General features: G+C 44.3%; 1 protein-coding gene across 1 annotated transcript in view; it reads left to right on the plus strand.

Moving 5' to 3' along the window:
* The first annotated feature begins 12600 nt into the window (after nt 1-12600).
* Nucleotides 12601-25880, plus strand: part of METRNL (meteorin like, glial cell differentiation regulator) — a 29251-nt gene continuing 15971 nt past the window's right edge. Inside the window, exons 1-2 of the mRNA XM_079966241.1 lie at nt 12601-12929; nt 19843-20231. Coding sequence (XP_079822367.1) covers nt 12796-12929; nt 19843-20231 — 523 coding nt within the window. The 5' untranslated portion in view covers nt 12601-12795. The remainder of the gene's footprint in view (nt 12930-19842; nt 20232-25880) is intronic.

Consider the following 25880-nt stretch of genomic DNA (forward strand, 5'->3'; position numbering starts at 1 on the left):
CATGAGAACAAACTTATTGCAGATAGGTAAGCCTAGCAGCAATTTCTGTAATCATAGTGGAACTTTTGATCAGTCAATCATGGAAGTTGCTGCGTTTTTGATCGCCCAGGTCATACATCATGTTTGCTTACTCAGTGTGTGTCATGGACTTTTTGAGGATGAAAAGTGCATTATGCATGATTTCCCCAACTAGCCTGGTCAGTTGGGCTATTGATAGACTTATGCACTGAAGATCAAAAGCCATAGTAGCTGGTAAATACTGTTGCCATGTTTATCTCCAAACATGTTCTCAAACAATTGGCAACATTAGGGCTCCTTGACCCAGCATTTCAAACGTGTCAGTGACTGCCTTTTGATGAACATGGAACAATACATGAAGATAAAGAAGAATGGGAGCAATTTTCTTAATCAGGATTGCATCATTGCCCAATATTTACAGAGGGAGAGCACCATTCATTCCAGGTATATTGCTGATTTTGTGACACATAAAAGTAAAAGAGAGAGAGATTGTGATGCATTCAGCAGCAACCTCCTATGTAAAATTAATACTGGCATCAGCTAGGTACATGTGCTTCCACATTTGTTACAACTTTGTGTTCCTTTTTCCAGATCAATCCACAATCTCCTCACAGTACTTAGACTCCTATAGAATAACTTCAGCTGAATTGCCCTTAGACTCCACAGGTTCTGATATATGTGATGTATTTTTCGTAAATGATAGAGCCTGAAGGTACCTCAAAGGTTGCAGAGGTGGTGGGTATTCCTTTGTCTTTGTTATATTCTCCCAAGAAAATATTAGGAGCCTATCATTCTATGGTAGCTGCAGCAGTTCTCTCTGAGTTCATACTGAGGCAAAACAGATAGTGGCTTTTATATATTCTCAGAGTGAGCTTTGCCAAGATTGGATGCTTCCCATACAATTACTGGATAAACAATACACGGAAATCAATCCCAGGTCCGACTCGAACCATGAAGATACCTAACTTTAAAAACAGATAATGGAAATGGAAATAACTCCCATTATCCCTGAGCGTTGACCATGCTAGCTGCAGCTGATGGGAGTCCAACAGAATCTGATGGGTTACATATTCCTTATCCCTGTTTTGGGCCAACTAGAAGCCTGATCCTATGTATGTTCATTCACACATAAGGCCCTCTTATTAATTGTGCTTCTTTCCAGGCAAGTTTGTGCATAGGATTGCAGCCAAACTCTTTTCCATGGATATCTGGTGAGGGCATTAAGGCAGCTAATCTCAACCACTGACAAATATTCCCAGCACATCTGCTAACAAGGCATGCAGCGGCTTAAGTGCCAGGGTTTTGCCTCCAATGAATTATTTGTCTCTGAGTGGCTAATTGCAAAGGATGATGTTTGGGTAAATCAGTGAGCTGAAGGTGTGTGTACAGGCACAATGTGCACTTGCAGGATAACTTAATTATTTTGGGCATATGTGATTGGGTACAGATTTTTTTTTATTAAGTAATATTCCAGAGTCTCAGCCTATACTCCTTTATAAGACAACCTATAACCGTATTCCATCAGCATCCAATTTCTCCATTTAATTATAAGATAATTAGATTCTGTGCAACACGTACGCTGGGAGGGAAGTTTCCATATCCCCCTGAAGTACTGATGACTGATTCAGATTGTAGTCTCGCCTTTGAAATGCATTCAGGAATCCTTTAATCTCTCTTTCTCAATGGGCCATTATTTAATAGGCCATGTACCATGGCACTACCACCATCCATTCACCCCCCCCCCCCCGCCATGCCTTACTTGGTAAATAACTTTGAATGAGTCACCTACTTTAATGTTAAATTAAAAATACAAGGGCAACCGATAGTGCACTGAGTGCACCTTTAAAGGTATTGATTCTTCTAAAAACATGTTCAGAGGTGAGTTCTTCATTTGCAAATAAAATTAAAACAAATGTTGGCTCTACTTTCATGACAAACTTCAACATTAAATACTTTGTTTCTATGGGTGTGCAAAGCTCCAATAGTGTTTAAGTGCAGTTCCCACCACAGTTTTGCACTAAAATCAGACTTCTGAAATACAGCATCCTTCATATTATCCTGTGGGTCCCTACCCCCATCATTTATTTAATTTACAGTATTGATACCTCTCCTTTTTTTCCAAGGAGCTCAAGCCAGACTAACCTACCTCATAAGGCTGTTGCACAGGTAAAATGAGGGGAGGGCAGAGAACCATGTTTGCTGCCTTCAACTCCTTGGAGGTCAAACACAGGCATAACTAAGGGACACATTAGTAGGACCGAAAAAACATTCTAACTTGAAAAGATGAATAGTTCTATGCTCAGAGCTAAAAATTTGGAGAAGCAGTAAAAGGCAACAAGCCATCACAATGGAATGGAATGCAGCAGTAAAAGTCTGCATAATGTAAAGTCCCCAGCAGAAAATTCTCAGAGACTAGAATTGGACGGTAACATAATATCACTGAACTCCCTTTATAGCTGGACACTGGAAGAAGGAAACAAGACTTGACAACGCTTGGAAAATAGAAATCAGCAACATTTCTGCTTCCTAGAAATCAAGTTTGGGATGCCTTGCAGGCAAAGATGTCTCCTGTGGTGAAGAACAGACCTCCCTTATGACGTCCGGTACTACGCCACAATCATTATGTTGCAATGTCCCCCCCAGAAAAATAATCCATGCTAGTAATTTATGCTCATGTGGTTTTTATCATGGGGCTTAGTATTTTGTAAAAAAAGAAAAGAAAAAAGTATCATTTAATATTTGCACATTGTAAAAACCTTTAGGGTTTGCAGGCATTCATTTCACTTTTCAGCTCCGTGCTCTGCAGAGCAAGGTCTGAAGGTGAAAGCAATGTTTCAGTTGCATAGAACCAATGGAAAAATAAAAAAGAACCAGTGAGATGGGGTGGGTTTCCTTCCATCTATTTCTTGAAGAGTTGACAGTATTTGTTGTGTGCCTGTATGACTTTTGAATACTAAGGGTCAAACACGTGAAGTTAAAACATCATTGTTTATGTTGTTATGTGTACGTACACACACACACACACACACATGCCCCACTGTAAATAGCAGCCAGTAAGTGACCCAGACTGGGAGTGATTGTTAACCCTTTCCTCCCTCACCATTTTCCCGGCGAAAATTCCACTCACCCCAGTCCAAACCTTCTATTTATATTGAGAGGGAAAGCCCATTGATACCATAGGTAGTACTCATTGCTTGTGTTACTCAGAGTAAACCCATTGAAGTTTATAGACATGGCTAACCAAGGTTCATTAATGTCAATGGGTATACTTTAAGTGGGACTTAGTTGAATACATTCCTATGTCACAATGTGCAGATAAATGAATGTCTGAGTTCCCAATATGATGCCTGGGGGCACAGTATCACCCTCAATGTCTCCTAGTACCCATGAAGCCTCTGAGACACCCCCTGCTGATCTTAAAGAGGGATGGGCGGTTACTTTCTGTCCCTTGAAAAGTACATACAGTTGTAGGAGGAAGTTGAAAGAGTGACACTCTTTCCCACTTCCTCTTTCAGCTCTATGTGATGTTCAGGGCTCAGAATAATTCTACTGGATTTGGATTTTACCCACATCTGTTGGGAAAGAGGCTTGGCTAGAGCCATATACCATACTTAGAAATTAGTCTGAACACTTTTGCAGTTCCTTCTATTACAGATAGGGACGCAGGTGGCGCTGTGGGTTAAAGCCTCAGCGCCTAGGGCTTGCCGATCGAAAGGTCGGCGGTTCGAATCCCTGCGGCGGGGTGCGCTCCCGCTGCTCGGTCCCAGCGCCTGCCAACCTAGCAGCTCGAAAGCACCTCCGGGTGCAAGTAGATAAATAGGGACCGCTTACCAGCGGGAAGGTAAACGGCGTTTCCGTGTGCGGCTCTGGCTCTGGCCAGAGCAGCGATGTCACGCTGGCCACGTGACCCGGAAGTGTCTCCGGACAGCGCTGGCCCGTGGCCTCTTAAGTGAGATGGGCGCACAACCCCAGAGTCTGTCAAGACTGGCCCGTACGGGCAGGGGTACCTTTACCTTTTACCTATTACAGATGCTAATCTTACAGATATGAAATCACAGGATGAAATCACCCAATGGCATCATTCAAATGAGTCCCTCATTCCTATGCCAAAGGTTCTTTGTGCTGACTCAGCGGCTCTCTCTTTCAGTCATTGGTTTCCTAATGGTCAATGCTGAAGGCATAAAAGATTGATTGATTGATTGAATAAATTGCATTTGAGGATCACAGGGTGGTTTTCAAAAATGTAATGCAATGCCCATTGCTCAGTAGCTCAACTTTTGGCACACGAGGAACAACATTTTGGCACAGGTGAACTCATTGCTGTGCAAACAGGTTCCCTTGTAACTCAGCAGTAATCTCAAAAGCAGATAGACAAATCCAAATATGGTGGAAGCTCTGGAAACCTGCCCATGACCACACATTAAGCTGTTGGGTATCCATTGATTTCAGCCAGCTTAAAACTGTAGAGCCTTCACAAGCCCTTGAACTTTTCTGATGTTCTTCAGATATGCACTTGAAAAGCAAGCATGCAATATCAGTACCATTAAACAAATTTACATGCCACGGTCTCTTATAGCTGCAAAAATATTTCTTCTTCCTTCCTGGTAACTTAGCAACTGTTATAGTGCAAGATTATTTTTCTCCCATTGTTGCAGTGCTCTGTTTTGGTTAAGTATCACATTTGTTTAGCTGACTGTTGCTTTTGTTTTGTCTAAATCATGCCAAGGGTTTTTGAGAACGCTGTTGTCAATGTAACTTTGTGGTATGTGAGATGGATTTGGTCTTTGGTCTAGAGATCTTCTGCTTTTAGAGCCCCTTGCTGAGTATCTGAAATTATAAGACATTGTTTATCTGCAGTGCTTCTGATCTCCTGCGCTGAAGTCCGCAGGTTGCAATGTGCATGCAGGGAAGAGAAGTTGAAGAAAATGAAAAACTAAGCCCGCCAGGAGTACGGACAGCAAGATAAATATATGCCTTGACAGTTGCAAAACTTAAAAGTTTTTAAAACAGGAAATAAATGTTTACTAGATGTAAGGCCAAACAATTGCTCATCTTCACTTTAATAATTGCTCGTCTTAACTCATCTGAACATGAGATTCCTGGGGATTTTTTTAATACTTTATTTCTTTAAATAACAGTTATTGTCAAAATGAAAAGAAAACATTTATATAGGGAATTATACAGAACCTCCCCCCCAAATAATGAAACTGAAATTTAGACTAAGTCACTTCTGTTGTCTGATCCTTTCCTTCTGTAAAGTCCCAGGTGCCTGTGTATCTTCTTGCAAGTTACAGTGGTACCTTGGGTTAAGTACTTAATTTGTTCCGGAGGTCCGTTCTTAACCTGAAACTGTTCTCAACCTGAAGCACCACTTTAGCTAATGGGGCCTGCCGCTGCTGCCATGCCGCCGGAGCACAATTTCTGTTCTCATCCTGAAGCAAAGTTATTAACCTGAGGTACTATTTCTGGGTTAGCAGAGTCTGTAACCTGAAGCATATGTAACCTGAAGCGTATGTAACCCGAGGTACCACTGTACAGTAAGATCAAAGCCTCACAGTACACTCTGGCACGTTTAGGCTAAAATCTGATTGCGATCAATAGGACTTCTTTCTAGGATTGCACTGTTATGCTTCTGTTTCTTTCCTTGTCATTTTTTGTCTTTGTTTATACAGAGATATTCATTTCCACCTTTTTGTGATGGGATTGAGAGAAAAGGGAATGCAATTTCTGTGTTTAATTCTGTCCCTACTTCTGTAGCTTGGTATGAAGGGAGGCATATTACAGGAGGTCCCGACACAGCCTTTATCAACCTGGTGTCCTCCAGATGTTTTTGGACTACAACTGCCATCAACCCCAGGCAGCACAACCATACTGGTTGGGGTCAATGGGAGTTGTAGTCCAAAACATCTGGATGGCACTAAATTGGCAAAGGCTGGCCTGCCCATAGATTGTGTATATATTCTGCCCTGGTGTAAACCAGAATTTGCTATTTGCCCCCAAGCCACCCTAATACCCTGTGAACAATCAAACTCTCAAACAGGAATGGAATTACACCAGTGAGCAAAGGGGGGAAAACACATGATCAGTTCACCCGTATTAGGACTGCTGTTATGCAATTCACTACGTTTGCAAAAACACACACCCAACTGCAACATGCACCAATTTATGCTAGGCCAAATGAAAGCAAAAGGTAATTCACAATAGAAAAAATAACCAACATACCACAGAGCAAAGTGTTCATATGAACTAACTTCAAGACCCATCAAATCACAACAATGGGCGATAAAGGACTTGACTGATTATACTAGTCCATGGCCAAAGCTGCTGTGCGTTGCTTTCTCCATTGCATGTCTAAGAAGAATCCTGCTGGATCAGTATTTTATCCATTCCAGCATAATATTTCCAGGCAGTCACTTTTTAAAAAAAAGAAATGACAAGATTTGTGTACTGCTTAATCAGAAAAACCTCTTAAGCGATTTGCAATAAAGCAATACAAAATGTTCACAAGAAAATATCATTAAGTACCACATGATTCTGGGAAGACAGCACGCACTGCATGGAATTAACAGAAAGAATGCAAAAAGAGAAACTTGTTCTCAAAAGCACCAAACACATCAATTTATTATAGTTCAATGCATTTCAGAACCCTGGACTCCTTCTCCAGGAGTGCTCTTTGATTACTATGAAACAGCTGAAGCAGATTGCAACAGACACTAGCAGTCTATCTGGCACCATGGGGAGGACCAGACAGACCGCTGGTGTTTGTGCAATCCTAGTATCTGTCGCTTTAGAGAACATGTCTCTCGTTTTGCAGTCTGTCGGGTTCTTTGTGTATCTCTCCTGTTTTGCTCTTTCTGTCTTTCTCACCTTGCATGGAACCTTCATTATCCCCCTCACCCACCGGTGTTTAGTATTCAGAGGTATAATTGCCTCTGAACATGGAGGTTCTCTTTCCTTCTTGCAGCTAAAATATGTTGATAGATCCCATCTGAAACTATGGAATTGCATGTGGGGAAGCCACAATAGTGCACATGAAAGCAGAAGGGGGGGGGGAGTTTGCATATCTTGTAAGTCTCCCAAATGCAGGTTCACATACTTCAAAAATTGCATGTGAGCACTCAGATACAAAGACAGGTTTGGTCATTTTCTTGCTCCTTCATGGCATTAATTTTCAAAAAGTGAGGTGGATTGAATCCCATGTCTTTGCTTCTTCAATAGTCAGTTTTTCCTAGGCATTAAAATCCAGGGCAGGATTTCTCAATTCCAGCAGTAGAGGGTTATTTAGAAAAATGGGTTGGAGAAGGATAAGCTGATTTCTTAGCAGGGCTGTAACTCTATGAAACTTTGTGGCACATCCAATAAAAAATACATATATTGGGGCCCTACTCACTTTAATTTCATTACTGGTTGCAGAGATAAGTCGCTTGGAAATAGGCAATGGATCATTCAGTCAGCTGTAGACATTTTCTGGGAGCCCCTTTGTATAGCTTTTAGATGATCAGGACCTGTTTGTATCATACGTGAAACAATGTTTGTGATAAGCAATCTATCCTAGAAGTGGAGTCTGATAATACTGTGGTGAAGCAGAGGCTGGTAAGGAACTACAGAGATAATCTAAGGAGGAACAAGAAAGCCCTGCACATTTCTTTGGGTTCTCTCTCCCTCCAAGTAGTACAGTACATACAGACAGAATCCTGTGGTGAATAAAACATCCCTCTAAGAAAAATTAAGATTCTGAGAATGTAAGTTCTCATTACAGTACATGCCCAAGAAAATAAAGAATTTTGCAATATTTCGTCTCCGAATGATGCCTCTTAGTGTTGTTTTAGCCCAGTAATTAGATGTTTCGGCTACTGCATCATCATTTGATGTAATTACTGTAAACCACACTGAAGCTTTGCAATCAACTGATTCGTTTTTTCAAACAAACAGAAACCCTAATTTGCAAAACAAAATTGACATGGACAAAAATAATAATCCACAAATGGATGGTAATACAGTTGTAAGATTGAAACCTCCTCCGTCATAAGCACTATGGGAACATAACCCCCAAACCAAAATCTGCTAGTGTGTATTTCTCAAGCATTTACAGTACCGCCAGGCTTGTAAATGGCGCGCGGGGGGGGGGGGGGTCCTTTGCAAAGGAATACCAGCACTGATGAACTACAGTGCAAGAACAGGTTCACACAATTGACTTTCCCCACTGTGATAATGGACACAGGGTGACAATGACAATCTCTGCTGTGTAGTGGTTTCCTAGTTCCCAGCTACCAGTTCAACAGCATGGGAGCATGTGGTTGAAGGCAACATTTTTTAGATTCTTGGAGCTGACCCTCCTTTCAAACAAGAATACATTCACATATATTAACATTTAAAACATAGTTTGGGAAGTATTTTCTGCCTGGGGGCTACCCATTGCTGATTCTGCACAGTGCCAGATTTACGTATAAGCTAAACAAGCTATAGCTTAGGGCTCCAATCTCTTGGGACCCCCCAAAATATTGAAAGAAAAAAAGCCCATTTCCAAAATATAAGATAAAAAACAAATAAAATAAAACCTACATACAGCAACAGTGTTTTGTGTAGTGTAGGCTCCTATGATGTACATATTTTGTTATGTGCAAATGGCTTTAGACACCTATTAGATACCTATAAATTACCATATAGCATATATTCAACACAAAAAACAGTGACAATTTGTTGTTGACAAAGGACAGCTGTACATATAAAGGGCCTCATTACCTTCAGTAGCTTAGGGCGTCATCCGACCCTGATTCTGCATGAACTTAAATGCACTGTTTTGTCTGAATCCATGTGTTAGTTTGATTTACTGACAGTTACAGAAACTACCTGATTTCCCCCCACAAAAACTGGCCAGAGCCTCTGATGCACAGATGCATAGGAGCCAACTCCTAGGGGCCGAGGGGCCTTTGGCCTCCCACCAAAATTTTTTTTGAGGGGCTGCCCCCTCCCAAGTTGATGGGCATTGCTATTCAAATGGTGTGCATGTGCTGCGTATTGTGATTGATTATGTGGGACTTGGCTTATCAGGCCCCCCAAAATTTTTATTCAAGTTGGCACCCTTGCACAGATGTATGTAAAGATGCTCCTTTGTTGCTCTTGTTGTTTCGGGAGTCCCATCCTCCTTTCTTTATCCACTTAGCTCCCTTCTCCCATCCGTGGCCACTCCACAGATGTGAAATAATGAAGAAACAGAGGTGAAATAGCATAAGAAAAGTATTTCTGAGCATGTACAGACTTCCCCAGTGACTAGCTGTAGTTTCCCACCCAATATTTGCTTCCAGGAGGGGCTCCTGTCTATGATGAGCTGTAGCAGCATCTCACTCTTAAGAAATTAAGCACAATCATCACCTCTCTTTACAGGCAATGTGTGTATGTTTCTGTGTGGATATGTATGAGTGTCTATGTGAGAATGCTGGGAGGCCTGCCCCTTTTGTTTTGACCCTGCCCCTTTTGCTTTGGCCACACCCACACCGGAAAGTTAACCAAAAGTGAACGTGCCCCTCAGACTTAGCCTGAAAAAGTTTTACGGCCCGTGCTTTACACCAATCCGAAAATACAGTTCAAATGCTGCTTTGTTTTTGTTTTAATTAAAGCTTATGGTACTGCGACACCACCTGAAAGCATTATGTTGGTACCTGACCATACCTGTTCACTCTTCACCACTCTTCCAATGCCATGCCAGTTTGCATATACTAATAAATATTTATGTTGCAATGAGGCAGGAATGCTTCCATCAGTATCCATGCGGGCGCCCTATTGGTGCACCTGGAAATGTGTTTAATAACCAGTAAGCACCCTCCCTCCTTGTGCTGACACAAGCCTTTTTTGTTATGATCAGGAACTGTTTATGCTCCTCGAAGGTGCAGCCAAACCTGCAAGTGAGCTCATTGCTGAGGCTGCATAAACCTGATCCACCCACAACTGTAGCTCAGTTTTAGGGCACATGTGTTGCATGCAAAAGGTCCCAATCCCTTGCAGTTTGAGGCAGGGCTGGGAAAGCTTTTTCTCTCAGACCCTGGCGGGTCTCTGCCAGCTTGAATGCACAACGATGAGCTAGATGTATCAGCGGCAGCTTCCTATATCCCTGTTAAGGACACATAAGGACCCAGCTCTGTTGCTGAACAGGGATTTGGAGTGCCTTCTAGCTCCAGGTCCAAAGATCTCAGGTATTGGGGCTGGGAAAGATCTGAGGACTGGGAGACCCATTGCCCATCAGAATATAAATTTGTGTAGCTAGATGGATCAATGGACTGGTTCAGTATAAGGCAGCTTCACATGCTCTTTATTTGTTAAAATATGCTCCTGTGGACTGCTGCATTAGACACACATTTACTCAGGTAAGCCATGCCAACAAAGAAACAGCAGCTTGCTACAGGTCCAATTATTAGGTGAAGTAGTCTGTAGATTGTGTCACTGTCTCCTTTTAGAAGGATGCTGTCTTTACTACAAAAACTCATACTCAATGACCACAAAAATCACATGCCAGGACTCCAACTCACTTTTTAATACAGTACTTCAAACAAACCCAGGTTAGGACAGGCTAGTGGCCTTTAGGGAGGCTAGGGGATAGAAGAGGGACTAAATTTTAAATAACACATTAGTGGTTATTTATTACATTGAACCAGAGGTTTAGGTAGTCCTAAATAATAAACATAGCCTGAAGCATCCCTCTCTCTCTAACTAGTTTTCTGGGACTGTTGTGCTCAAGTCCTGCTTGCATGCTTCCTATCAGCATCTGGTTGGCCAGTATGAGGACACAATTCTAGACTAGTTGGGCCAGTGGCCAATGCAGCAGGGTCTTACATTTTGGGGGCTGCACAGAAAGCCCCTCCAATATATAATTAAAGAGAAGGCTCAACATCACAATCACATGCATATCTACTCAGAAGTCCCATTGATTGCAATGGGTCTCCCAAGTAAACAGATTCAGGATTGCAGCTCAAATGTTGTCAACGTCCATGCTATATACAGCTAAGCATTCTACTTGCCCTTAATGTGCAGTGAAACCCTATGTATGTTTTTGTTGCTGTTTCGTCGTTTAGTCATGTCCGACTCTTTGTGACCCCATGGACCAGAGCATGCCAGGTACTCCTGTCTTCCACTGCCTCCCGCAGTTTGGTCAAACTCATGCTGGTAGCTTCGAGAACACTGTCCAACCATCTTGTCCTCTGTCGTCCCCTTCTCCTTGTGCCCTCAATCTTTCCCAACATCAGGGTCTTTTCCAGGGAGTCTTCTCTTCTCATGAAGTAGCCAAAGTATTGGAGCCTCAGCTTCATGATCTGTCCTTCCAGTGAGCACTCAGGGCTGATTTCCTTAAGAATGGATACGTTTGATCTTCTTGCAGTCCATGGGACTCTCAAGAGTCTCCTCCAGCACCATAATTCAAAAACATCAATATCAATTCTTCGGCGATCAGCCTTCTTTATGGTCCAGCTTTCACTTCCATACATCACTACTGGGAAAACCCTAGCTTTAACTATACGGAGGTAAATTCATTAAGCTAGCTGGGGCCAACTCCAAAATGAGTGCGTAGCAATCTTTGCCAGCCTCGTGCCTTCCAGATGCTAACTAGGGCTGGTGGAGTTGCAGTCCAATGCATCTCGAGGGCACAGGTTGGCTAAGACTGATGCGTAGGATTGAAGTGCCAATCTTCCAAGCACGTTTAGGTTTCTTGTATGGTTTCCATCAGCAAGACTGTGGTTTCATGCAACTGTTGGCTTATTAACCTTACAAGGAAACAGGGTCCAGGTGTGACACCTGAATGGCATCTTGTTAGTGCTGCTTTCTCTCCCCCTGCCATACTTGCTGGATTTGTGCCTGTGTCCCAGACCATCCAAAGGGACGCGGGTGGCGCTGTGGGTTAAACCACAGAGCCTAGGACTTGCCGATCAGAAGGTTGGTGGTTTGAATCCCTACGACGGGGTGAGCTCCTGTTGCTTGGTCCCTGCTCCTGCCAACCTAGCAGTTCGAAAGCACGTCAAGGTGCAAGTAGATAAATAGGTACCGCTCTGGCGGGAAGGTAAATGATGTTTCCGTGCGCTGCTCTGGTTTGCCAGAAGTGACTTAGTCATGCTGGCCACATGACCTGGAAGCTGTATGCCTGCTCCCTTGGCCAATAAAGCGAGATGAGTGCCGCAACCCCAGAGTCGGCCACGACTGGACCTAATGGTCAGGGGTCCCTTTACCTTTTACCCAGACCATCATCAAGATAAAATATTGGGGGTGGGCAAGTAAGCCCTGCCTTGCATAATCGATCACTATTTGGCTGGCAGTGCCCATTCACTTGGAGCAGGGCAGCCTCCTCAAATATTTTTGGGGAGTCCCGAAGACCCCCCCCCGGCCCTTAGGAGTTGACTCCTACGTATCCGAGACTGTGACGTGTCCAAAGAAATCCCTTGACACAAAAAGAACCCCCGTCTCTCCTAAGTGCTTCCAAGAGCAGCTCGGCAGTGCAGGGAGGAGCCGAGTCCGCTCCGCGAAGACTCCGGTGCGGGTTTTCTCAGCTGACGCTCGAGTGGGTGGTTTCTTGACTTGGCCCGGCTCCCCGCCCCGTGCGAAGCCAGAGCGAGCGCCGGCTTGGAGAGAGCTCTAGTAGGCTGCTGCGCCGAGTGAGTGGCCGGACGGAGGGGATGGGCAGCTCGTGCTAAGGGCTCGATCCGGACCGCCTTCGCCGCTCGCCATGTAGCGCTGGCCGCGGGCGCTCTCATCTCGCCTGGTCTGGTGGAACTGTTCCCGAGCAGCCCGGCGGGGACCATGCGGAGAGCCCCGGCGCCTGGGCTGCTGGTGCTCCCGCCGCCCTCGCCGCTCCTGCTGCTGCTGGGGCTGCTGGCGCTGGACAGGGGCTGCACGGCGCAGTACTCGAGCGACCTGTGCAGCTGGAAGGGGAGGTAAGAGCTCGCGGGGCGGACGGGGAACCCTCGGCGCCCGGTGGCAACACGGATCAGCCCGGCGCTCCATGTGCGCTGCCAACTGCTCGGTCTTTGTCCGGGCATATCCCCGCACCTAGGCTTTGCTTCCCTGGATGCGTCCCTGCAAGGTTTTTCCCCGGCTTGGGATGCGCCCTCCTCCCTCTCTCCTCAACGCCCGAGCCAATCTTCTTTACTCTCTCGGTGGGCAATTCTTCGTGCCGCCTCCGAGGGGGTCGACGCTCCCTTTAAACCGAGCGCGCACCCTCCGAGAGGCGCTCCAGCCCTTCCTCTTCTAAGGGCGCAGAAAGGGCGGGCAGATGCTGTCCTTCCATTTCTCTCTGGCCACTTTCATGGGCTCTGCATTTGGAGCTCTTCCTCCCCCCGCCTCTGTTTTTACGACCATTTCTTCCCTTTTGCTCTTGGAGAGAACCGGGGCTTGGATCCGGCTTCACCGCGGAGCGAATGCTTGCTTCCTCTTGCAACTTCTGCCCTTATGAATGCAGGGAGTGAGGGGGGGGGGTCCCTTAGTTATTCTCCGGGTTTTGTTAAGTAAAGTTTCGCTCCGGGTTGGAGTAACTGGCTGTGGGGGTGGGGGCAAGAGAAGAATTGAAGAGGCGCTTCGTCCCGCGCTGGGCTCACTTGCTCCAGCGGCTCACGGACACATGGATTTGATTGTTGCGAATGGGTAAAAGCAACCTCTCCTCCTCCTCCTCTGCTGTTTGCTCTGATTTATCGGAAGCGGGAGGGGGGGGAGGAGGAGGGGGGGCACTTTGATTAACATTCCAGGAGTGTTCAGGATGAGTATTGCCAAAGCAACGGGCAAAGGCGGGAGTGGGATGGGGGGAGCGGGAGGGCGGCTTGGCTTTTCGCAGACAAAGGTAGAGCGTTTCTCTGGACTGACCACGCAGCAACACCGGCCACATCTGTGCAACCCAACACCCGAATAACACACTCTGCACCTCCTCGCCGCTGACCTTCTGCATTCAAGCGTTCACTTCGCTGTAACACAATAGGCTTGTAAGTCCTCCCTTTTAGGAGGCGAGTTGACAGGGTTGGTGCGGATTGTTCGCGCTTGGCGAAGCTGCAACGCAGAGAGAGAGCGCTGGCTTCGGTTTTGTTTAAATCCCCTCGGTGGGATTTCGCTGTCTTAACATTCCCGCCCCCGCTTTGGAACGCACCTGATTAGTAGGACAGGTCTCTCCCCCACACTCCCACAAATTCGAACACACTTGATTAATTCAGGGTTGTTGGTTTTTTGTTTCTTTGCCATATTGGGTTACTTACCTTAAGATTTTTTAAATATTTTTTTATGGAGGGGGCGAAATCCTAATTTAGAGGCCTGTTTTGTTTTTTTTTGTTTTTTGTTCTGGGTGGAGTTAGCTCTTCCTCGGAAATCGTAAAAGTGGTGCGTACTTGTGGGTGTTTTTAACATTTGCCCGAACTTCCTCTGGAGTTCACCTGTTGCTGAACAATACTGATCTCTGGAAAGATACTGGTCTGGTCTCTGTTACACCTGTGGCATCACGTCACTCCTGTTCCTTCAGATTTAAATCAGCATCGCTGATGGCTGATTCTTACCCAGTGTTCCATGTCTGCCACAGCTATGCTAATCGTTCTGGTTGTGAAATCTTTTAAAACTGCTTGGCTCCAAAAGCTCCTCACCCCCCCCCCACTTTAATCCACTGTAATCATTTTAATGTGTCTTTATGGTTTTCAAAAACCTTTTATAGATCATGACTTTTGAGGGCTAGATTTTTCATTCAGAAACCATGGCTAAATGGAGTGCATTTGTAATCTATATTTGGTTTCTTTGGGACACTTAAAAAACCCCTCAAATGGGGTTACTGGTGGAAGAGTTTAAAACTAATACATAAATTGGGTGGCTTTGAGTAACAGCTTGACTATTTGGGGGAATAGCTAAAGATCAAAGAGGCGGAAATAAGGTTTTTGTTACATTCTTTTCAGCTGATTCCTGTTGTTGTTTAGGGTGTGAGAGAGAATCCAGGCACCTCTGTTTTCTTTTCTTGGGGACAGGAATCCAGATGGTAATGAATTATCTTGAGTGTCAAGGATTGTCACATGTACATGGGCATTTTTATATATTTTTTGCATTATCTAGAAAGATAATAGCTGAAAGTAGTGACATGGGCCACTAGCTATGGGGGTGGGGGTGGAATCAGGTAATTGTAATGGCCAATTGACTCGGGGCATGATTTTAACAGTTTCACAGCCACATTTCCTGACAATGTGGTTTGCTGAAATAGGTACGGTAGCTTTTTGAGCAAAACCCACTAATTCTCAGACTGTGATCCTAAATACATCTGCCTGAAACAGAGGCATTTTCCATCAGCATCAGTGTGGTTTACCACAAAAATAAGTTTTAAGAGCCCTCGGGATTCGCTTCGATCGCCTGTCCCTAAACCCAGCCCTAACAACAAACCTATAAGGTGGGATACTAGTATTTCCAACCTAGATTGGGGTCCTAGAGAGTGGCATGCTTAAAATTGCCTCATAGAGGCAAAACATTTAAGCCCAAGGACTTCCTGATTTCTACTTGGTCTTTCAGCTACCAGCTCATTAATATATTGCTATGTTGATGAATGAAGTCTCTCTTCTAAGCTTGTCAATGTTCTGAATGCCAGCCACAGGGAATGTGTGTAGCCAACATGACTCACTTTCCTGTTGTGAGGCTGACCCAGCCATTCTCCTCTTCCCCCCTCCTCACCCCCCCATCTGTCATCATGTATTTTAGTTTCGTGGAATGACACATTATTGTGGTTGCACAAGCAGAGAACATCTGACGTCTGAAAAATAGGTGGAACTGACCAAAACAGGTGCCTCTGGTCTGAGCCATACTGCCTAGGCTGCAGAGTAGTGTGGGGAGGGCTGTAGCTCAGGGCTAGAGCACTTGTCTTGCATGCAAAGGGTCTCAAATTCAATCCCTGGCATCTCCAGGTAGCAGAGGGAAAGACACCTGTGTGAAACCCTGCAGACTTGCTTCCCAGTCAGTGTGAATACACTAATAGCCTGACTTGATTTAAGGCAGTTTTTTCTTGGAAGGGTAGGCCTTTAACTGCTGCTAGTTTTGATGCATATATGCCACATCCCAGATCACAGTCCAGGTACCAGCAATGAGAGGTCTGTTGCCCCCGTGTATTCTGCTTGAGGGCTTCCCAGAGGCATGAGGCTGCCCATTTTTGAGAGTCAGGGTACAGGACTAGGCAGACCTATGGTCTGATCCTCTTCCTATGTGCTTATATAGATCTAAGAACATCACACGGGTAACAAATTGAGCTTTTGGCCTTCTGGAATGGACAAGGACTGATGCTGCAGCCTATGCACCTCTCTGTTTACAGGGATGGCTGGTGTGCTGTCCATCAAATGCTTTTTGGGACTCCAGTTCCCAGCATCCTCAGCCTGCATGGCCAATGGTAAGGGATGATGGGAGTTGCAGTCCAGCAACATCCGGCAGGCACCACAACAGCTGCCATAGTCAACGGTTACTATTTAATGGATAGCTGCTTTGGCATCATGGTTCAACTAGAGGGATGAGTTTGGAAGTCGGAATACCAGGTTCAGAATCCTGCTGCGCTTTTGACGTTCGCTGGATAGATCACAGGCAAGGTTTTACATTTTCGGCTTAACCAACTTCTACCTCACAGGGTTGTTGTGAGACTTAATAATGCAATCCTTCCCTGTCCAAGGTTGTTATCTGACACTGGAAAGGGTTGTTGGTGTGGTAGGCTGTTTTCAGGGAAGGCTTTGCATCCAGCGCTCCCTAGAGCAGGGGTAGGCAACCTAAGGCCCAGGGGCCGGATGCGGCCCAATCACCTTCTCAATCCAGCCCGCGGACAGTCCCAAAATCAGCATGTTTTTACATGAGTAGAATGTGTCCTTTTGTTTAAAATGCATCTCTGGGTTATTTGTAGGGCATAGGAATTCGTTAATTTTTTCTCCAAAAATAATAGTCCGGCCCACCACATGGTCTGAGGGACGGTGGACTGGCCCATGGCTGAAAAAGGTTGCTGACCCCTGCCCTAAAGATCCCTCTTTGGAGCTCCATTCCTAGGCTCCTCCATTGCACCAGTCTGGAGCTGGCATGGCACAAAGGAAAGGAAGAGCCACTCAGTGGCCATCCTGGCCGAGTGTGAGCCAAAGGTCTTGGGGTGCCTAGCTGCATGTCCAGCTTCTCACTCCTGTCTATTCCAAGTTAGGATTGCCCTTTAAAGTGCTCTTGTGCTGTGAGGTCCTTGAAACAAGGTTTAGCTATATGGTAATGTAATCAATAAACTGCACCAATTATTAATTAGTGGATTTTGTAAGCAAGCATTTTTTTTTAAAAAGAAGCAGCTGGAGGCAATTGATTCCTGGGGGAATTGGGGAAATTCCTTCAACCAGGAAGGCTGTGACCAGCCCTAGTATTCTACATCCCATATGAATCCTTGTAGTCTGCCCTCATAAGACGTTTGTTACTGCAGAATGTTAGAGCTTTCCCCACATAATCTCCCGTCTGCATTCAGTCTGATTACATTGGAAGAAATAGGTCTCTTTTTGTGTCACCCCAGGCACTGGGATTAGATTGCCCTGTGGCAGCAGATGAGGTTACAGGTACTGCCAACAATCTGTGAAGAGATGTAGTGCATCAGTACCTATACTGTGGTGGCCAATCTCCAATCTCCATAGTTAAAGATCACAAAAGTCCTAAGATGTTTAAATAAAAAATGCCAGATCTACTTTTTTTACTTTATTTCTCTCCACCCTCCACCCCAAGATCTCTGCTTCCCTTTTTATTTGGCCAGAAAACAACAGAAGTTAAATTAAATGCATTGTTGTCCTGTCAGGCCTCTTACATATTAGATATTTAATTTCATGTTTCATACCTTTTGGTAATGAATCTTCTGACCACCCCATGCAAAAGATGTACTTTCATCCTGACCAGCTCTAGTGAGTGGCAGCTTTAACTAGGTCACGATTCTTTAGCCAAGGAAATCTATGTGTTTCTTGAAATTGCATTCAGTGTTCTCCATTCCATTAGCAACTTGGCATGTTACCCCTAACTGCTTGTTCTTCCCAATTTTGCCTTACCCCATTTGCGGCTTGTGGGATATAATTGGCCCCAGTGAAAACTTCTACAGTGCACCCACTTTCAACTTTCAGTAGCAAGTAAAGCTTGCAGACATCTCATGCATAAATCCATTGTCCCAATGTCAAGCTTGCGTACTGTGGAAACTTCAAAGCGAAACTCCCATTTTCTTCTCCAATGACTTATATCTTCCTTTCTAGATAACTTTACCCCCGCTGAAGAATGATCACATTTTGGAGCAGGAATAGTATTTTGCTCATATGATGTTGATAACGCAAACTGCTTTTAGGGGGAAATACAGCAACTTCTTCGCTTGATGCAACCACAGTAAAGTCATTACTAAAATGTAGATTATCTGAGGTTTGATGGGTTGCAGAGCACAGTTAGCATGCTGTCAACTGCTTTGCCCTTGAGAATGCCAGATGTGCTTGGGTTAAAGGAGTGGGACTTTCATGTATGTTGGATTTTTGAACTGAACACTGTAGCCACTGTAGGTAGTGGCTCCCCTGGCATGACTGTAGCCACACAACATCCCTATGAGTGAGACTGTGACTTCATTTTTGTAAATGTGGGTGATAAGGGCGCAACTAGTCAAAATCAGTCAGTTCCTCCTTTTGAGAAGAGGGGTTTGAATCCAGCTCAGTGTAACAATCTGCCCACCACCAGACCACACTGTGGCAAAGAACACTGTCTGCATCTCATGTCCCAGCTGAGTGATGCAGATCTCAAATATATCAAGTGTTTCTTTGTGTTGGTGGGCAAAAGCACAGAGGTCAAGAACCAGCTCCTTCTCCCACAAGCATCTATGCTCTTGATGTGGCTTTCAGGATTATTCAGCAGCATGTGTTTGTAGACAGTATTATGATGATGATTATTAGAATTTGACTTTTTTGGAGCTTCCTCATGTAACCTCTGAACAGAATGTTATACTGACATTCCCAATAATGTCAGCCACTTCGCTCTTCAATGGAAACCATATGTTGGGCTGTGTGCTGCTTCCTATTCCCTCTCCTCCTTCCCAGTAATATCTCCCACAACTAATTTTAAACGCCGGTTGAGCTTAAATATGTATCCTCTTCTTCTCCCCCGCTCTTGCATAGCAGCAAAGTCATTTGACTCTTGGGGTTTAACATCACTTATATTCTCTCAATTGTTTCATCTGCTTTCACAAGTTGCTACACTCCAGCTCCTATGAGCTCCAGTCAGCATGGCCAATGGTCAGAGATGATGGGGTTTGGAGTTTAATAACATCTGGTGGGAACCAAAATTTGGGGAAGGCTGATTTACATAAACATGGGGAGATTTGGGTGGCTGGTGTGAATGTGGTGGAGGACTGAACAAACCTCAGTTTTACCTGTTATCCACAGCTTTTGTGAGCGAGTTGCCTTGTCACTCAACGTTTATTATAACTGTTAATAATTTGAACCTCCCAAAGATGTTGCATTGCCCCAGATAATGGAAATTATTATTGCAACCAAAGGGTAGCCAATGTGTGGTGTCCTATATATGTTGTTAGACTCCCAATTCCCATCAGCCCCAGCCAAGCATGGTCAGTGTTCAGGGATGATGGGAGTTGTAGTCTGTGACATCTGAAGGGTACCATGTTGGCTACCCTTGTTGCAACTTTTTCAGTTAAGCACCAGAGTTGAATTCACAACTGAAAGCCTTTACAAACTTCATGGCCTTGCCGTGTTCCGCAGCCACTATTTAAATCCCCACAACTTGTTTATCTGAGCATATACAGTATTCTCTTGAAATAAATGGAGGCGCTCTTACAGTAAACTCTCCATCTTTCCTTTCCTCCCCCAGTGGACTAACACATGAGTCTCACAAAAAAGATGTTGAACAGGTCTACCTCCGCTGCGCCGAAGGATCCATAGACTGGATGTATCCCACAGGAGCGCTGATAGTGAACCTGCGACCCAGTATTGTATCTTCCTCTTCCAAGCATTGGACTGTCTGCATAAAGCCCTTCAAGGACTCCGCAGGAGCAAATATTTATTTGGAAAAAACTGGAGAACTGAAACTGCTGGTCCAAGATGGGGATCACAGCCCTGCCCGAGTGCATTGCTTCAGCTTTGAGCAAGGCGGACTCTTTGTCGAGGCCACCCCTCAGCAGGACATTAGCAGGAAGATCACAGGCTTCCAGTATGAACTGATAAACAAGGGGACGGCATCCGATTTGCACATGGTTTCTGGTAAGTTGCGAGGCGGTCCATTGAAGTTGCACTGTCCCGGTTTTGAATGTTCAGTGTCTGCCAAAGTGCATGTGAAAATAGTACACTGGGGGGGTCTACAGTCCATCAGTTGTCTGGTTACACAAAGTAGCTGGGAAGAAAGATGTACTCTTCAGAAATGGTTGTGGTGAAGAGGAGCTCCTAGGAAGAAAAAGTTGCTAATGTTAAGAAATAAACAGATATTTCTTACCTTTCTAGCAGGTCAGTGTTAGGCAACTTTGCTTGTTGCTCCTGAAATGAACAGCCTGTGTTCACTGTATTATTATTATTTTTACCTCAAGGTACCAAGTCACAAATCCCCTGCCCTTTTTTTTTTTTTTAAAAAAAATATTATTGCTTTCTCTCTACCCCACACCTTGTGTACAGGTATGAATTGTGAGACAGGCCCCAAATCAAAATGATAACACAAATGACTGAAAAGAGAGGCCATGAATCGTAAACTTGGAGCTACTTTGCACATGATAGACTTCCCAGTAGGAAAGTGCATGTACCTCTTTGGGAGAATCACATCAGCCTGTTGTCCTGCATGTACAGTGGTTCAGTGGCAAGTGATTCAGCCAATTGTTGCTGGACAAAGACTTCCTTCCTCATTCCACTCCTATTGTTCTGCTTCTGTTCCTCCTATTCCTTGACCTAATTACTCTTTTGTTGCAAAGGAGTGGTTCTTCTCCTGGGGGCAAGGCCTGCTTTATCACATTTTATAATCTCCTCAATCTCAGTGAAGATGTACAGTTGATATGATGCATCTTGCCATGTGGTGTAATTTAGCGGTGCCTCTGTGCCTTCAGCCCAAACAGGCCTTCGGGACCCACTACTTAGGTTTTCAGCCAGATATTTGTGTGGTGGTAGTGCTGCTGTTGTGACCCACCATAGAGCAGGCCATGGCCCAGTACTGAGTTCTGACCAACCATTTTTACACTAACATGTTAAAAAAACCAATTTCTTTCAAAAGTTTGTATCTTCATGTGTTCTGTTCCCTCCATCCTCAAAACTGCATTGAATAAAGAATGCATGGCATGGCCTAAAGAATATGCACTGAGTTATTAACGGCATCCTAGGGGGCATGGATACCTTTTGTACCAAACGGGGAAAGGCCAGGGCGCTGCTGGGTACTGCCACCAGTTTTCAGACAAATTCATGACTGGGCACCTGGGTTGGGCTGGCTGTGGTCTTCAGAGCTGAAATTTCATATTATATTAGGTCAGTTGCTATCCTTTGATTCTGATGAGACATGATACAAATGTTTTGTGGCTACCGAAGCACCACTTAATAACCTGCATTTCAAAGTCAGTTTTACATACACAACTTTTGAGTCCAGCTCCTATCTGTGCTTCAGGCATTCTTTTTGGGTTTTTTTTTTGTCTTTTCGAGTGGAAATTTTCGGTTCTGCAAAGTAATGTTGGCTGTCTGTCAATTCAAAATGTGTAGACTGCAGACATCTGTTTTTTTGGGTGACCTTGCACGTGTAACTCTACTTTGCTTGCAACAGCTGCTGCAATTCTCCGCAGCAGCTGATAGGTGGCGCATTTGGCATTGCAACTGACTATTGGATATCTTGTTCTCAATTATGATTTTTCTTTCTTTATTTCTGAGATATTTTAAAGTTGGATATTTTGGAATCTTAAAATATTTCTAGAGACTTGTTGTTTAGTCGTGTCCAACTCTTCGTGACCCCATGGACCAGAAAACGCCAAGCTCTTCTGTCTTCTACTGCCTCCCACAATTTGGTCAAACTCATGCTGGGGGCTTCAAGAACACTATCCAACCATCTCGTCCTCTGTCGTCCCCTTCTCCTTGTGCCCTCCATCTTTCCCAACATCAGGGTCTTTTCCAGGGAGTCTTCTCTTCTCATGAGGTGGCCAAAGTATTGGAGCCTCAGCTTCATGATCTGTCCTTCCAGTGAGCACTCAGGGCTGATTTCCTTAAGAATGGACAGGTTTGATCTTCTTGTAGTCCATGGGACTCTCAGGAGTCTCCTCCAGCACCATAATTCAAAAGCATCAATTCTTCGGCGATCTAGAGACTACATTGCAACAAAATCTGTTGCAGTGCATTCCTATTTCCGTGCAGTATTAAGTCCCACTTAATTTATTGGGACTTGAGGTATAAGATAGTAACTTTAGCATATGATTGCCTATATTCTAGCAAACCACCTGCTGATGATTTCTGTAGATTCAGCTATAAGTTTATAAGCCCTTTTGCACTCACTTAGTTCTTCCCCACTGAAACTAGGGAGAAATGAACCACACTCCATTGTTTAGTGTTGCATCTGAGCCAGGGACCATGGTTTATTCTACTCCAGACAAACCATAACGATAAGCCAAGAACAAGCTTCAGTTCCAATGTAATGTTAAGCCAGGGATGGTGGTTTCTTTCTCCCAAATGTGAGCAGGAGGAATAAAGCAAGTGTGATCACCTTGGCTCATGGGAGGTAAGTCATGGTTCGTGGTTTACTGTGGTACACAAAGAAAGGCTGTCTCATGTTTGGTAGCTAGGACCCATCAGGTAAATTCTAGTGATTTTGGTCTTCTTTTTTTACACCACATTTACAACACATTCTTATGCATTTCAGGTGCAAATCCCACTGAGTTCAATGGAATTGTTAGCTTCCAGGGATCATATCGTAGTATTGCTGCTTTTGCCTTCCTTACTGACTAATGGGAGGTGGTAGAGTTCAAGAAAGGTGTGAATTGATCCTACCTTGAGAGATAATAGTTTTGAAGGGCTAAAAGAAGGCAGCTGTGAAGTTTATGCTTAATGAGGTTTCACATAAGTTGAACTTATTTCCCCCTCCCTGCAGTCATGTACTCTCATCAGCTAAATGACTACTTGCCTCTCTTCCTGCACCCTTATGATATTACTGAACCCTGCCCTTAATTTTTTTTCTGCTCCTTTTCCTAACCTAGCTGTCATCAAAGCACCCGAGTCATCATATTAATACTTTAATGACCCGTTGTGCCCCCAGAATTATGACATTGCAGAGTGCATCAGCACATAAGCAGTGTTTGGCAGAGTGCCATGGTTTTAATTAGTAGATCCAGCATTTTATTAGTTTACACTCCTCCATTCTCAATCTGGGCTTTGCAAATAATGCCATGAAAACTAGACTTCCCCAAGCAAGCTTCTTGGAGTAGGGAACAAACACTGTGTTGTAAACCATGTTCTGTTGGTTTAGCCATATTCCTATGGCACATACCCATTTATGTTCTGTGTTTTTTGGGAGTTTCATTCAAAGACATGCTATACAGTGGACTTTGTTGTCATTTGATGTTAAATCCCAGGGCATAGGATTGGCAGAAGCCATGGCAGGTGATATCCATTGTGTATGCACTTGACTTGGGTTCCCTCCACTCCATAAGTGAGCTTGAAACATTTTGTGAAATGAGCAAAGATTGGGAATTACCTTTTTAATGAATAGCAACGTGTGAGTTGTGTCTGCTGCTAGTTTCAGTGGCTGAAAGTGAATTACTGGTCCACTGATGTATGCTGACCTAAGGCTGGAGTTATGTAAATAGGAAGGAGTAATTAGGCCGCATTACTATATATGTGGCAAAAAGAGTGTGTCTGATGCTCATGCCACCCCCTCCTGTCAGCACAAAACCACAAAGTTCACATTGGACTGTGGCGCTGAAAGTGAACTATATAACATCATCCAGGAGATATTGGTTTCACACACAGTGCTAAACCATGGCTTAGTGCTATGAGCAAGCCCTACACAGCAGCTTAATTCTGACTTGCTATGGTCTATGAAGCCACAGGCTATGTCTTGGTGCTATGTGCAAACCTAGCAACCTTTCCCAACCGTGACATGCTTAACACCTGCACGATCACCACCAGGTGCTCACTGAACTACCAAAGCACAAGAGCAGGCAAAGAACAAGCCATCATCTGTGGGACAAATTGTTAACACATTCTTTTTTTTAAAAAAGAACAAACAAACAAACAAACAAACAATGGCTTAGCCTTATGTGTGAACCAGGCCACTGTGTGATGTGTAGGATCTAAGGGCAGAGCTACATGTTACAAATAACTTGCATTTTCTCTCTGTAACATCTTTTTGCCTGCTTTCCTTGCATCAATATGCTACACATTTTCATGCCCTCATCTTTGGCAACCAGTGATGTAATTTTTGTGTGGGTGGGGGCATAATGATGAATCAGGACATGGGGTAATTTGCAATAGAAATTCAACATGGGGCTTCTGAGTGTGTGTGTGAAAACAGTTACTTCTCCTAAGAAGAGGACAAAGTAGTGAGCAACTTCCTTTGAAATCTTCTGAGATCAGCTTGAAAGCTATATAGCCAGTGGCACTACCAACTGAGAGGAAAACTAATAAAATTAGAGACAGCCCCCTCCCTCCCTTTCCACTCTGTCTCACTCTCTCATATAAATCTGGAATGGGAACTTTACTAAAGCACTTGAGAATAAACAAAGAAGGTTTGGGGCTGAGGCTCGCTCAAAGGTAACCACTAAATGCGCACACAAAAATACATTCCTGCCTCAAATCTTTCTTTCTTTTTTTTTAATGAAAGGAAGGAAAGTTGGGGTCCCTCACTGAGCTTGAATAATCTTTCTTTGCAGCTGTTCATCTAGGATTCCAATCCCCTTACTCATGTTGAAAAGCACTTTACTCTATGAGAGTTTGCTCTGTATATTCAAAGTGCTTTTTAAACTCCAAGCTCCTTAGTTTTCACTGGAAAACTGCTTCCCTGTGCCTTAGCCAAGATCTGCAAACTTAATTTACTGGAATTCAGAAATATAAGCCCCTGTTACCTTCAGGGGTTGTTCTGCATTAGGCCAAGTCAAACTTTAACAAACATTTCCTCTATCTTGATGGGATCTACTTCTTGTAAGGCAGGTCTGCCGGTTTATGGGTTTGCTATATTTTAATGTCCGGTAGCGAGTTGAAAACATTTATAAATGCCCACATTGAAATGCCGCTCAAGTTAAGTGAGAACAGTAACCAGCTTATTTTCCAAAGGTTAATGTTTGAGGAATATAGCTCTTGAAAAGCCTTTTCTCTGGTATGAGGCAAAAGTGTGGGTGGGTTAGTGGGAAAAAGAGATGAAGGATGGATGTGTACAGATGACACACGCACACACACACCTCAACAGTTGCACATGATGACATTTGGGACAGATTCTGGAAGGGCACAATCCCCAAGCAGGTGAGGAATGTCACAGAATGCCTGATAAGATACAGAAATTAGGAAGCTACCTTAAATGCAGTCGGGCCACTGCCCAACTAGCTCAGCATTGGCCACACTGACTGTAGCAGCTCTCCGTGGTTTCAGACCAGGTTTTTCTCCATCTCTACCTGGGGATGTCATGGATTGAACCGGAGACCTTCTGAATGCAACACACTCTGCTGAGCTATAGCTCTTATCCAAGGACATGCATTGATTTGAATTCAGGGTCTCTCTTGACCCTGTGATCCACACCAATGTATGGTTGCGGGAGAACCATGGTGTCCTGACTGTAAAAATGAGGCTTCCTCTCTTTTAACTGTGGTTAACCCTGGGGGAGATGTAACCATGGGTTAATATGCAGAACAGAATGAAGGGAGGAATTTGCTTGGGGGGGGGGGTGGAGAGCACACAGCCTGATTCCAA

The sequence above is a fragment of the Podarcis cretensis genome, assembly GCF_951804945.1.
Source record: "Podarcis cretensis genome assembly, chromosome: 2".
Taxonomy (NCBI): domain Eukaryota; kingdom Metazoa; phylum Chordata; class Lepidosauria; order Squamata; family Lacertidae; genus Podarcis; species Podarcis cretensis.